The 15060-nt window shown below is 47.0% G+C and overlaps 1 protein-coding gene across 1 annotated transcript in view; it reads left to right on the plus strand.

Annotated features, from left to right (window-relative positions):
* The first annotated feature begins 2464 nt into the window (after window positions 1-2464).
* EZR (ezrin) overlaps window positions 2465-15060 on the plus strand; it is a 52560-nt gene continuing 39964 nt past the window's right edge. Inside the window, exons 1-2 of the mRNA XM_032407548.1 lie at window positions 2465-2574; window positions 3479-3566. Coding sequence (XP_032263439.1) covers window positions 3555-3566 — 12 coding nt within the window. The 5' untranslated portion in view covers window positions 2465-2574; window positions 3479-3554. The remainder of the gene's footprint in view (window positions 2575-3478; window positions 3567-15060) is intronic.

The following is a 15060-nucleotide window of genomic DNA, read 5'->3' on the forward strand; positions in this document are numbered from 1 at the left end:
CCTCGAGGCAAGGTAAGTAATATTTGTCAGGATCCTGACCCACCCTAAGTCAGCTGTTCTCAAATTTTCAAATATATCACTCACCTGGGGACTTGTTAAAGCCATAGATCCCAGGGTTCACCTGAGCCTTACTGGCCTGTGATTCCTAGAGGGGGCTCCTTGAGTGATTCCAATGCACACTAAAGCTTCAGTACCACTGCACTAAGCAGTTCTTATAGATGCCTTGGAATTCAGTCTTCTGTGTTGTTGGGGGACGGGGCAGGGGCAAGGGAGGGGTTTAGGTCCCAAGGTTAGGTGAAAATAAATTACCCCTGGTAAATCCCGTTAAAACACTCATAAGATACAGCACGAATGTTTTCATAGGGGAAGAAAACCCTGCAGCGCAGCATGTAAGTATAATACTGAGAGTAAGACACATGAGGAATGTGTATGCAAACTGTGTCTCTATACTATTTTAGCTTACAGGAGAAAAGTTAAATCAAAATTAAATGCTCCATTATATGACTCAATGACACAAGAACACCACGAAATATATATTATGTCCACTCTACAGATGAAGAGGTGGGAGCTCAATCACTTTAAGAGACTTGCCCAAAAGGATCGGCATGTCAGTATTGCACCCAGAATTCAGACTTAGCTCTATTTGCTCCTGAAACTTGTGATCTTTTCTTTTCACTAAGCTTTTTGAGATAACTGTAGATTCACATGTTGTGAGAATGCAATCTTTTCATTTTGATCACACTGCTGCAGGCCAGTTTAAGCATTCCCCTGAAGGGTGAAGTTCAGAAATGCTCCAGAAGGTCTCGGGCCACTGCTATTTTAAACATCTAGTTTAGAGACCTACCCTATCAGAAGAGTTGGGGACCAAAAATGGCTAACGAGGCTTTAGGCGGTGGTAAGGAGGTAGAGATAGTGTGCTTGGAGTAACATATCCAATCCGAACCATTATCATTGTAGGTTATTTAATATCTTTTCATAGTGTCTTCCTACTGCAGTTACCCTCACATCTCCATTTTAATATAAAAGAGTCTCAGAAGGAACACACTTGTCAGAATACAGGACAAAGGCCTGGGGCCTCACCTGGACCTCTGCAATGCCGTGGACCTGCAGCTGAGAGAGGGTCCAGGTGCCTACTGACAAGGGGTGCCAGGTGCCTACCCCATGAGTGGTCTGTCCCTTGGGCAGCTGAGGCATTACTAGGAGGCCCACGCTATGCTAAGCATTTTGCATGCATTATTGCATTAAATCCTTTAATCCCTACAAGCCCATATAGGTGGTGCTGCTAGACACACTGGGAAACTGTCTTATTTGGTGCTTTGCCGAAAGTCACGGGTTACTCTCTGTACCAGGATAGATTTAAGCACTGTTCGAGGTATCTTACATATATTACCTCTAATCCTCATAATGACCCCGTGAAATAGGTGCCATAATTATGCCATTTTACAGATGTGAAAGCACAAACTAGTTAAATAACTCTCTCTAGTAGGGAGTTAGTGGTGAGCCCCCGAAAGGAATTCAGAGGAGGCTCTGGTCTCAAGCATTGCCCGCATCACCTGGAGCGCAGGAAGACACAGACTGCTGGGCCCTGGCCCGAGTTTGATTCCGAGGGCGGTACCTGTGAATTTCCATTTCTGCAAGTTCACAGGTGAGGTCCACGGCAGCTAGTCTGGGAAGCACGCTTTGAGAACCACTGCCCTAGAGTTAGCTGTCTTAATCACTGTGCAACAAATCCTACTGGCCACCGAAGTACATGTGTTTTTAAAAAAATTCCTCTTGAGAACCATTTGCAAAAATTATTTAAAATAATTCCCAGAATCTCAGTCTTTGTGGAGATTTTACCATAGTTACTCAAACGAGACCACAATGTGTCCTTTAAGCAGAGCGTTCCACCGTGGAGCATCTTCTTTGCTTGTGTCCCCTCAGCCGAATCCGAAGGCAGGGGCTCTGACCGAAGGCAGGGGCTCTGACCACGTGCGCCCGGGGTTCTGGGAACCCGGCCTCGTCGTGGCGCAAGGACTACGAAATGACCTGACCACCGGGGCAGCCCCACCTTCAAATGGCCCAGCACCCGGGGCACTGTGGCCTCCGGCTCCTCCAGGTTTATTTACACTTTTTTTATTTCCCTCGGTCCACTGTGGAGCAAACGATCTCACACCTTACATCTGCTATCAGCAGTTGAACCAAATTCGGCAAAGTTCTCCGCAAGGGCAAGGGGACAGGCGGCGAAGAGGGAAAGGTCTTTGCAACAAGGAGAGGCGGCGGGAGACGCGCCCACCCGGGTCTCCGCGGCCCTCGGCGGACGCCCGGCCGGGTGGGGTAGGGTAGAGTGGGGCTGGGCGGGCGGGGGGCGCCCTGCGGGGTGGGCGTGGCGTGGCGGGGGGCGCCCCAGGACGCGGGCAGCAGTCGCAGCCATCTTGCGCGCCGGGAGCACCTCGCAGGTCCGGCGGGCGGGGCGGTCAGGGGCGCGGCCCCGGGACCCCGCCCCGCCGAGGACTCTCGGGAGCGCGGGCCGCGGGCCCACTGCACGGACTCACCGACAGCCGGGAGCGCAGCGGTCCTTTGCAGGCGCCGCGGGTGAGCCGGGCGCTCGGCCGGGGTCGGGGGGCGGAGGGCCCGGGTCGAGGGGTTCGCGCCCCGAGGGGGGACAGCGGCCGGGATTCGACGACAGGTGTGGCTGGGCCGGCCCGGCGGGGGGGTGGGGGAGGAGGTCTGCGCGCGAGCTCCGAGCCGGTGGTCCCCGGGAAGAGCCGGGCTCGCCCCGCCGTCGGCCAGATTCGGGGTCCCCGGGTCCCGGGCTGGTGGGGGTCCCCGTCCGGCCCTTGGCGCTTGGTTCTCTCTTTCGGCCCAAATCAGCGGCAGGTGACGCTGAACCTACCGGTGTGGCCGCCCCTACTGTTCCAGACCTTCCTCTTTCGACTCTGCCCCCTGGGGTGCCCCTCCCCAAGTGCCCGCGGAGCCCGGGCTGCGCTGGCGCGCGTCCTGCCCGCGCCCCTCCCGCCTCGCTCGGCCCGTGGCCCTCTGGCCCCTCCGGGGCGGGGACCATTTTTTAAAAGCGTTTCTCAAAGGCTTGACGGTTGCGGTTTCAGCCCTGGGGCAAACGGTTGCTTCACAAAGTGAAACTTGGTGTCTGCTGGGCTCCCGGCTGGCTTCCTGGAAGTCCGAGGAGCACCTCGGCGTACCGCCCCGCCCGCTTCCGCGTCCCCGAGCCGGGCCCCGCGCCTACCCCGCCGGGTCCCCTCCCCCCCGCCCACGTCTCCCGCGCGGGCCCCCTCCCCCGCGCGGCCCGGCCCCCTCCCCCGCAGGGCCCGCCCGGCCCGCCGTAATTGCAGGTTGGGCGGTGACTCAGCCGGCGCCCGCCCGGCCGGTTCTTAAGCAGCGGCGCGCGGGGCGGGCGCCGAGTGTCGGGCGCGGCGGCGGGAGGCGGCGGCAGGAGGCGGCGGGCTGCTGTGCGCTCTGAAGGGCTTTCCTGTGCCTCCAGGTCCGGAGAGCGGTCTCAGCTGCTGCGGCAGAGTCGTGTTTCCAGGGGACTGAGGAAAACCCGTCAGGAACCGAAGATGCCGAAACCAGTAAGTAGCCCGGTGTCGGGGCGGGTGGGGATGCTTCACGCGTTTTTTTCCAGCGGCGGTACCTGGGCGACGTGTTGGGGCGCTTCTGGGTGGGACGGGGTTCTTCTGTCGACGGCGAGGGGGCAGGAGGGAGGGAATCGGCCCCCTTCTTGGTCATTGGTTGGTCCTTTTGTGGGACTCCTGAAGAAAACGACGACTGAGCTGCTTTTCGATCTGCGGTCTTTTTGTTCGTGAGCGTCCCCGTCCCCGCCCCAGTAGTTTGTGGTCGTTTGTAGAAGAAAAGTTCTGTCTGCTTGAAAAGTGTCTTCTAATGCAACTTGGAAGTTTCTTTTTTTTTTTTTTTTTTTTAAAGATTTTATTCATTTATTTGAGAGAGAGAATGAGAGAGAGCACATGAGAGGGGGGAGGGTCAGAGGGAGAAGCAGACTCCCTGCCGAGCAGGGAGCCCGATGCGGGACTCGATCCCGGGACTCCAGGATCATGACCTGAGCCGAAGGCAGTCTTTTAACCAACTGAGCCACCCAGGCGCCCGCAACTTGGAAGTTTCTTAATAAGAAAAGTTGTCTAAATGACCGGAGAGTCAGGTGGCTTCCGACGACGCCCATCAACTCTGAGTCCTTCCATGGGTCGGAACCAAATGCGCCCCCAAATCTTCTTCGATGCTTTCAAGGGCCTCGAGCTTAGGAGGCTCGGGCTTTCTGGCGGGCAGCTCCTTTCCAGCCCGGTTTACGCCAGGCCTGTGAAGCTGTGCTCTGTGAACCCGGGAATTTGCTGGTGGCAGCAGGATTCCTATCTCTGAGCGAGGCCGAGTTGTGGACTTGAATTGCAGATGAAGGAAGGCTGCCCTGCTCTCCGGTCGTGCGCTCCTGGTCCGCATCATAAATACCAGCTGACTCAAGGGCCTGCACCTTTGTCCCTTGCCTCTGATTATGTTGCTCTCAGGGTTCGATTGCTGGCCGGGCCTGGGGGATACGCTTTCGTTTAAGTGGTGGGAACAAGGCAGGTTCTTTGTGACCAGCGTTTCTTGGAAAGTTGTATATATTTACCTGCTTTGACATGGGTGAACTGTGACTCGATGTTGGGGAGAGGATTTCACATTTTTTAATTGTTCTGAATCATGATGGAGAAGATACCTGGATTCATTAAAAATTGCAATAAAAGACATACGGAATTGTAGTTTTTCAAGCAAGTTGGTTCTGTAGTCGATGCTGATTTGCTACCAGTAAATCGTAGATTCTCTAAAAGGAGGTCTTGATTAATCAAGTCTTTACTGTTAGGTTAAATATATTTCTCTGTTAATATGCTGTCAGATTGAGCAGCCAATAGAGTTTTTGCCTAAATTACATAATTAAGATGATCATTTGTGATGAGAAAATTTTTTTCCTACACAAAATTCTTCTTTTCGTTTGAAACTTGCACATGGCACCCAGGCATTTACAATGCCTGTGATAATAAACCTGGTGTAAATGGCAGCCACTCACTCAGGACACACAGCCCTATGCAGCCTTTTGCAGAGCGGCAGTCAGGACATTACTGTAGGTATGGTTTTCTTTCTTTCACTAAAGGAAAGGAAGCAGAGTTCAGCTTTTAAGATACCACCCTGAAAAAAGGCAGTAAACCAGTTTCCATCATTGCTTTTCTTTCTCATTTCTCGAAATGAACTGTAATTTATTTTTGTTGTAGTAAAACATACATTAACATAATTTACTATCATAACCATTTTGAAGTGTGCAGTTCAGTGGCATTAAGTACATTCACCGCCACCACCACCACCCATCTCTACAACTTTTTCATCTTTTGAAACTGAAACTCTCTACCCATTAAACACTAACTCCCCAGCCCCTGGGATCCACCCTTATACTTCCCGTCTCTACGACTTTGACTACTCTAGGTCCCTCATATAAGTGAATCACACAGTTTGTGTCCTTTTGAGACTGGCTCAATTCACTTAGTATAATGTCCTCAAGGTTCATCCATGTTACAGAATGTGTTAGAATTTCCTCACTTTTTAAGGCTCCCTCTTAATGTCGTATGGCAGGTATATTCTAGTGGTATGTATAAAGATACATACATTGAATAGTTGCGGTTTTGGGCTTCTACCTGATCCCTTGAATTCAGCGGGCAAAGTATTCTTGATTGAGGGCGCCTGGGTGGCTCAGATGGTTAAGCGTCTGCCTTCGGCTCAGGTGATGATCTCAGGGTCCTGGGATCGAGTCCCGCATCAGGCTCCCTACTCCTTGGGAGCCTGCTTCTCCCTCTGCCTCTCTCTCTCTCTCTCTGTCTCTCATGAATAAATAAATAAAATTAAAAAAAAAATATCTTTGATATCTAAACTCTGTCAGTGGACTTTATTTATGAAACAGTATGAATGAAATATTTGCTGCTTTTTCTCTTAATACTGCTTCTCAGATCACCACTTGTTAGAGTGAGTGTTCGTTCATTCAGCAAGCATCTGTCCTGCAAGCTGTGTGTGCAAGGCACAGATGGGGGAGACCAAGATTGTCTTTGGGGGGCTTACAGTCTGGAACCCAAGCCAGGACATGTGCAAATGCTAAAATAGAAGCTGGAACACTCTGAGTGCCACCAAAGAGGAAAAGAGGCTTAGGTCAAGTGAACACAATTAGAAGGAAAACCATCTGATGGGGAAATGGGTGGACTATTGAGAAGTTACCCTTCAGCTGAGTCTTGCTTGAGGGCTGTGGGTAGGATTTGATCAGCCTGGGCACTCCAAGGGTGTGTCTGGTTTTGCTTTTCCCACAACTGCTTTGGGGCTCTACTCATGTCTGACTTGTAGACTCCCAAGGAGGATGGTTTGAGGTCCAGAAGACAGCACACCCTCTGTTCAGCTGATTGTTTGGTCTTGTGGGTCCTTCTCATCGGGAGAAAGGTGTGGAGGTTTGTCCACGGAGCTGGCTCAGGAAGCAGTCCTTGTGCCTCTGGTTCAGCCAAGGGTGACCTGTGGTCCCCCTTCCTCCTTACCACCACACTTGCTTTCTTCATTGCGATAGGAAGGAGGCATAGGGTGGTAGGAAGGAAAACCACAGCAGTCAAGCTTAGGAATGATGCAAGGCCAAGTTCTCTCAAATCTTTTCTGAGTTTAGTGCTGAACTGCCTTACGGGGCACTGGCAGATGCCGCAGCTGTTCATTTCTAAAGTTTTGATGTGGAAGTTGCTAATATAAAAGCAGATTTTCCCTTCAGTTGGAAAACTGTGAAAGCATGTTCAAAATTCTGCCCTGTGCCAAAATTTTAAGATAATTTCTGAGATTACCTTGCCTCTCTGGGAATATATAGCCTTTTCCACTAATTTTTTTTCTCTTGGGTATATATCCAGTGTGGAATAAGTCCTTGTTTTTTAGCTTCTTGTTGCAGGTTTCTTGTCAATAAAATGGGGCTGTTGGCGGTACCTAATTCATAATGTTACATGAGACAATGTCCATTAAATATTTTAACAGGCCCAGGATTTACTGAATATACTGATACATTTTCCAAACCCCCCACCCAATCAATTGAGGAGGACTCATGGGATGTGTTTTCTGTGTATCCCTCCTCCTTTACCATGGGCAGATGGTGAATTAGATAGCTAAGATTTTCCCATGTGGTGGTGAGAAGTGCTGGCTAGGATTAGTCATTTGTCATCATCACATTCTCTATGTAAGGCACAATGAGTCTATTTGTACATTCATCCATTAGTTCAGCAGGCATCTGTGTGTTACTCTGCTAGATGTTGAGGCTACCAAGATGAGCAGACACAGAAATACTCCTTGTCATCATGGATTTACAGTCTGGTGAGGGGGACAGACAGTAATCCTAGAATAACTTGAGTGTATATAATGGTATGTGTGGGGTGGTGGTTGTTGGGGGGAGTGTTAATCAGGAAGGACAGGAAGGCACCCCCAGGAGGCGATGACTGTCAGAGCAACACAAGGAATGAAGAGACCTTCCCTAGGTGAAGGAGGGAGGCAAGGAGCATACCAGCCACAGGGAACAACTTGTGCAAAGGTCCTGTGGTGGAAGAGGGTAGGAAGAGTTCAGGGTTCCTGATAAGGACGAGTATGGCTAGAGAGAAAAATCAGAGGCCAGCTGTGCAGAGCCAAGTAGGCCCTAAGAGGGCATTTTCAGGACTTAGCTCAGGGGGAAGCACTGAAGGGTTTTGATTGGAAGGAAGTGACCTGATCAGATTTGGCTTTTGAATGGTCACTGCAGCTGCAACATGAGAATCAGTAGGAGGGAGGAGGCGCAGGCGTAGACTATTGGAATAGCCTAGGTGATAGGTGGTAATAGCATGGACCAAGGCAGTGTGATGCAAATGGAGAGAAGTAGATGTGTTTGGGAGCTCCTTTTTTTTTTTTTTTTTTTTAAGATTATTTATTTATTTATTTGAGAGAGAGCACAAGACGGGGGAGCGGGAGAGGGAGAAGCAGACTCCCTGCTGAGCAGGGAGCCCGATGTGGGACTCGATCCCGGGACTCCAGGATCATGACCTGAGCCGAAGGCAGTCGCTTAACCAACTGAGCCACCCAGGCGCTGGGGAGCTCTTTGATAGGACTTGGTGATGGATTGGGTGTGTGGGGGCAGAGGGCAATGTAAGGCTGACTTCTGGCTCCTCGCTTGCATAACTGGATGGATGGTAGTGCCATTCACTGAGATAAGGAACCTGGAAAAGGACCAGGTGTGGGAGGGAGGGTTGAGAGTTTGGTTTGTGCTGACAAGTTTGTGACTGTCATGGATGAAAGGGGTCCTTGCCTTCTTTCATTATTATAACTGCTACTTCCTAAAATATATATAAATACCAGTATTTTTCTTAAACTACAGTATTTTTTAAATCCACATAAACGAAAAGTAATCCAACAGCTTCTTAGGTTTCTTCTGAGTGTGTGTGTACACTACACACACACAAAGTTAAAAGTTAGGATTAATTTAGTGCTGTGTTCTCAAACATTGGCATACGTAATTATCTGGAGACCTAGATTCCTGGGTCTCTCACAGTACTACTGAATCCCCATCTCCAGGGCCAGGTAAGACTGGGCACCTCGTGCTTTCAGTAAGCTCCCCAGTTGGTTCTTAAGTGCCCCCAGACTTTGGGAACTGCTGATTTCATAAGAAAGGAGCAGTTTGGGGCGCCTGGGTGGCTCAGTCGTTAAGCGTCTGCCTTCGGCTCAGGTCATGATCCCAGGGTCCTGGGATCGAGCCCCGCATCGGGCTCCCTGCTCGGCGGGAAGCGTGCTTCTCCCTCTCCCACTCCCCCTGCTTGTGTTCCCTCTCTCGCTGTGTCTGTCAAATAAATAAATAAAATCTTTAAAAAATAAAAAAAATAAGAAAGGAGCAGTTTATATATTCTTTCCCTCAGAACCCCAACAATGCAGTGAGGCCCTCCTGATGGGGCTGATCCTGGTGGTTGTGTGTGAGCAGAGACCAGAGCCCATGGTGTGTTTAGGGGGCAGCAAAACCCAGTGTGATTCCAGAGCATCCATTCAGGCGAATGTTCCTGCAGGCTTGGGAGTGGATATACAGCCGCCTTCTTAAAAGTTCCAGCTTAAATGCCATCATTGGCATTTGGAATGTGGCTGAGGTGGGGATAAAGAAGATAGCTGGATGGGTATAAACTCCAGAAAGACAAGGAGCTAAGATGTCTAATTGAATCTCTCTGATTTGAACTTCTCTCTGCAGGAGTCCAGTTGCAGAGCTTAATTTGGCAGTGACCAGTGGGCTCTCTCAAATTTTGGCTCTTTGTTTTTAAAGGGGAAAAAGAGGCGGCCATTTTCCATTAAATAGCAGGGAAGAAAGAGATCCCATTCCTGGTTCCTCTGTTTCTCTCCTGGCCTTCCACACTGGCCTCTCTTGTTAGTTACTGTCCTAAGTAGTAATGTGATTTGTAACAAAAATTTTAATTTAGGAATACTTACAATTTGGGAAAGGAAAACAATATTACTATTCTTACTGAATTGTAATTATTTTTCTTTTTTTACTTAAACTTCCGGGTATCTTTGACAATTTGAAGATTCTTAGGATGACTGAATATATGCCTGCTTTCTTAGAGTATTCAGACATTTCACCTCTAATCTGAAGCAGTAAAATTCACAGTCTGCTTTCAAAATCAGTGAATGCATTTTGAGTTATTCCTTTATATTTTATTTGATTTCCGTGGTAACTACACTTGGGAGCCCCCAGCTACGCCAGTTAGTTTTTTTGTTTTGCTTTTTGTTGTTGTTTTTTTCATTTTGTTTTTTTAAAGTAGGCTCCATGCCCAGTGTGGAGCCCAAACTGGGGCTCAGTCTCACAACCCTGAGATTACAATTTGAGCCAAAACCAAGAACCACCCAGGCGCCCCACCTCCAGTTTTTAATTTAAGCACTAAGTGTGTGGTTGCTACTATTGAAGAGACTTATTCATGCTTGTGACATAAAGAATTTTTTTTTAAAGATTTTATTTCGTTGAGAGAGAAAAGCATGAGCAGGAGGAAAGGGAGAGGGAGAAGCAGATCCCCCACTGAGCCGGGGGGGGGGGGACCATGACCTGAGCTGAAGGCAAACGCTTAACCAGCTGAGCCACCCCGGTGCCCCAAGAATAAAGCTCTTATTCCGGACTTTGATAAGTAGTTTATTTAGTAACCTCTACTCCTGGGGCTCGAACTCAGGACCCTGAGATCAGGAGTCACGCGCTCTTCTGACTGAGCCATCCAGGTGCCCCCCTAGTTGTGTTGTGTTGTTTTGTTTTGTTTTAGGGAAGAAAATCTATAATGTGGTTAAGAGACTTTTGACTAAAAATGCTTAATATATAGTTAATGTATATAATTTTCCCAAATAAAAATGCAAAGCCATGTAAAGAATAGTTTCATAATTTAGTATTTAACCTGTACTTTGGCAAGTCATCTAGCTTCTAAGAATCTCAATTTTGTCATTTGTAAAATGGGAGTAAAGTTTTTAAGTGAAAAGAATTCTACATAAAATAAACAGACAAAGCTTGTGTCTATGAAATCCAAATAATTTATCTCCAGATGCTATCTGCTTTGTGTATGTCTTGTGTACATCTTTTTCCTGGAAACTTGCTTTACAAACATTTCGGTGTGACATGTAGCTAAAACTAAGGGTTTTAGTTTCCAAGTTGCTGTTAACCAGGCAAAGTTTGTCACTAGGCCTTTCTAAGAAAAACAGCAATGTGAAATGTTCGGGTTATTTAGTGAAAGGGAACACCACTGTTACCTCTCTCTCTTTCTCATCCTCTATGTATTCTAGTTGTCAGAATTCCCTGGGAAGTCATAGGCGTTCTTTCCTTATTAGTTGAAGCCCTGTTTTATGCCATTACATTCCAGGTGCTGGAACTATAAAAATAAGATAGATTGTTGCCATCAAGGGATTCTCAGTCTAATACCGGAGTCAGATATGTAAGCAAAGAATTACAATGCAGTATAGTAAGTATGCTAATAGAGGTACATAGGGAAGAAGACTTAAGTGTGCTCTGGGGAGCTAGGGAAGAAGTCGCAGCCAGTGAGATGCTTCAGTACGTGTTGAGGGGTGCATAGGAGCTCACCAGTGCACAAGAGCAGAAGGTTATTTAAGGCAACAGCATTCAGTGGTCGGTTCTATTTTCCTTGGATTGTGAGTCAGAGTTGATTCTCTAGGCTCTTCTTAGTACCTAACAGATAAATGGTAATACTGGTTCAAAGAACATGGAAGACTGTATTAACATAATAATCTTTTTAATGTAATGCATTTGAAAAAACAAACCTTAAAAGCAAAATGAAAATTTCCTGACCTTGACCCAACTTTTATTGATAGATAACAGGAAGGAATAGATACCACCTGAGGATCAAACTGTAATAGCAAGTGTAGCAGATTTTGCTTACCTTTCTGTTAACTTTGAAGACACTTTGCACCTCCTGTTTTTTCTATTTTTGCCTGAAAGTCAGTTTAGACTGTCTATATCAAAAAATTGTCATCAGGGGCGCCTGGGTGGCTCAGTCGTTAAGCGTCTGCCTTCGGCTCAGGTCATGATCCCAGAGTCCTGGGATCGAGCCCCGCATCGGGCTCCCTGCTTGGCAGGAAGCCTGCTTCTCCCTCTCCCACTCCCCCGCTTGTGTTCCTGCTCTCGCTATCTCTCTGTCAAATAAATAAATAAAATCTTAAAAAAAAAAAAATTGTCATCAGATATTATTGGCAGTAATTGTTTTTACTTTGCGATGGTAATAGGCCATGGCCAAATCTGGCTGTGACTGGTTTTTGTAGGCGCTGCCAGCTAGGAATGGTTTTTACATTTTTAAGGGGTTGTTTAAAACGAACAATAATATGCAACAGACACCAAAATGGCCCCCAAAGCCTAAAATATTTATCTGGCCCTTCACAGAAAATTTTTGCCAATCCCTGCTTTAGTATAAAATAATTACTGGTTTTTTTTTGTTTTTTTAAAGATTTTATTTATTTATTTGACAGAGAGAGGGAGAGCACAAGTAAGCAGAGCGGCAGGCAGAGGGAGAAGCAGGCTCTCCTCTGAGCAGGGAGCTGGACGTGGGGCTCGATCCCAGGACCCCGGGATCATGACCTGAGCTGAAGGCAGCTGCTTAACTGACTGAGCCACCCAGGCGCCCCTGAAATAATTATTGTTAAATAGGTTATCCTTATATATATTTTATGACTAAGCTAATAATATTTCCAAGCCAGATCCACATCAGCTGTTCCAATTTTTAAAAATTTCTAATCAAAGAGCAAATAATCTGTTAGCTAACATTAGGTGCAGCACGGGCCGTGAGCCTGAACAGGTACCGGGAAAGCTGCCATGACCTAGAGCAGGCGCACGGCTGGTGTTGAGGTAATATTTTAAGCAAGGCTGGTGCTCGGGCAGGTCTTTGTTCTGTAGAGAAAGTGGTAGTATCTTGTGTCACGCTTGCTAAGCCATTGTATGATGACAGATTTCTGGCGCATGGTAAAAGAAAGCAATTTGTATCTGATATTTGAGTTGAAAGGAGAAGGTTATATAAATGAGTTTTTTATCACTGACAATTTGAAATTAACTTTTGACCTATAGTCTGTGTATGAATTTCTGACTGTAGATGGTTTTATAATTTAATCCCTAATTTAGACCACTCCATCTAAAATAGAACCCCCTTCACTGTCCACCCTTTACCCTGCTTTATTTTACTTCATAGAACTTAGTTCTACCTATAACAATTTTAGATACTTAGGTTTGTTTTGTGAGGTTTTTTTGTTTCGTTTTGTTCTTTCCTGGCCACAGAGCGAGATGCACCGTGGTTAAAAAAAAAAAAGAAAAACACCATTACCGGCTTCAAGAACAAACTTTCAGTTCTTGCTTTACTGGTTTTATTAAATTACTGCTTTATTGGTACGTAAACATGCCTGCCTCTTAAAGGGTATTCTGGGGCGAGCTTCTCAAGCTCCCTGTGCTTGCCCCCTCAGCTGTGGAACACTGTCCAGGGGATCCACCACAGAGGTTCTGCCGAGGCCAGGCAGGACAGCCCAGCACCGGCAGCTCCTGGCCCTGTGCCCAGCACGGACTCTTCTCTGTCACCACGGAGGACAGAGTACATGAAGAGGGACTCTACTTGTCACTACTAAATTCTAATCTGATTAAAAGCTTTTGTCTCATGATGGGCATTCTTTTTTCTGACATAGCCTAATAATGCAATAGAATTTACCTTGCTTTTTGTCCTTTTGCTACCGCATGGAACATGACCCCCATCCCTCTCTAACACTCATTTGTTCATTAACAAATAGAGTCCCTAACTGTGTGCCAGGTTCTTAGCTCCTAGGAGTACACTGGTGAACAAATCCCTAACATAAAGTCCGGGAGTAATAGCAGCACTGCTGTTCGTTTTCATCCGGGCTTTGCCAAGAGGTAGAGGTACTTTTTATTCTCTCACTCTTTGTTGGGCGAAGAGTTAAAACCACTGGGCAGAGAGTGGTTTGCTTTTGTCTGTTTTGTTGTTGTTTGGTAAATCACTCTTGTACTGGACAGTGAGCCAAGATATTTCTCTAAGAACTTGTTTTCAAATAGGTTTGATGATCAGCAAGTCATCGTTTGCCATACCCATGTAGATTCTTCTATCATTTCTCAGGCATTGAGGCTCAAGGAAATTAATTTTTTTGAATAATATTTTGGCTATTGCACCATTACTACATGTATAGATTTCTTGTAAAATACATCTTAGAAGGAGATCTGGCCGGGCGCCTGGGTGGCTCAGTCGTTAAGCTTCGGCTCGGGTCATGATCCCAGGGTCCTGGGATGGAGGCCTGCGTCGGGCTCCCTGCTCGGCGGGAAGCCTGCTTCTCCCTCTCCCCCGGCTTGTGTTCCCTCTCTCACTGTGTCTCTGTCAAATAAATAAATAAAATCTTTAAAAAAAAAAAGGAGATCTGGCCGTATTCATTATGTTTTTAAAGAGAAAATTGAACCACAAATCACTTGGTAAAAGCTTAGAACATAAATACTATATTGGAATCACCTCTTATTTATGAAAATGCATTATGTATATTATAGTATTTTTGTTGAGGTGTTTAATTGCCTTGGTTAAATAGTTACGGATGTTGCTTCTTGTTGTTCAAGTACCTGCTTACATAATACATTGCTATTTGGGTGAGACTCTGAAGTGGGACTTAGATGGGGAGAGAGGGTGGGGAAAACTTGATGTTTGTTAAGAAACTGGCCAAACAGGGCAGTTTGGAAATACAGTGTGATGACAAGGCTGCAGAGGGCATGACACAATTTGAACAATTGTAAAAACTGTAAAAAGATTTTTTTGAGACAATGGGGGATAATTGAATATTGACTGAATTTTAAAATATTAAAATGATAGTGATACGGTGGGTGTATAACACACATGTAGGTACTCAGTTCTTTAGGGCTACATACTGAAGTTTTTGCAGTTGAAGTGATCCTATGGCAGCCTAAAATATGCCAGCTACACACAAACATATATATAAATGTTAGGAAGTTAATGGCGTCCGACTAGGTGAAAGTACAGGAGGGGTGGGCGGTGTCCTCTCTACTTTTGTGAATGTTCCAAATTCTGCAAAGTAAAGTTTGTTTTTTAAAAGCACATTATAGGGGTGAAAGGGAAAGATGCTGTCATTTTTCCAATGGCCAAACGCTTGAGTGTGGTGGGAGGGCAAGTGGGAAGGGAAGGTCTGCCCTGGGATGTGGAGTCCCTGCGGGAGCCTGAGAACCCTCCCAATTGCTGCTGACCGCTCTCCACGATCCAGGATCCCTGAGTACACTTGGTTTCGTGGGAGAGCTTTGGTGGTGTGATCAGGTGAGTGCCTGGTTTAACCCCAGATTGGACTGTCTCGCCTCCCACATACATATTTTATTCAAGGGGACCTCCAGTCACAATTGCAGTTGATTGGAAACCACACAGGACTGTTTGTCCCAGCTAGTTCTACTGTTACTCTGTATTCCCAGGATCTTGGCGGGGGGGGGGGGGGGATTGTGCGTGCCCCCGTGCTCCGACTGGAAATAGGTCATCGCCTCACGGGCAGCTTTTGCGG

The sequence above is a fragment of the Phoca vitulina genome, unplaced genomic scaffold (assembly GCF_004348235.1).
Source record: "Phoca vitulina isolate PV1807 unplaced genomic scaffold, GSC_HSeal_1.0 scaffold9, whole genome shotgun sequence".
Taxonomy (NCBI): domain Eukaryota; kingdom Metazoa; phylum Chordata; class Mammalia; order Carnivora; family Phocidae; genus Phoca; species Phoca vitulina.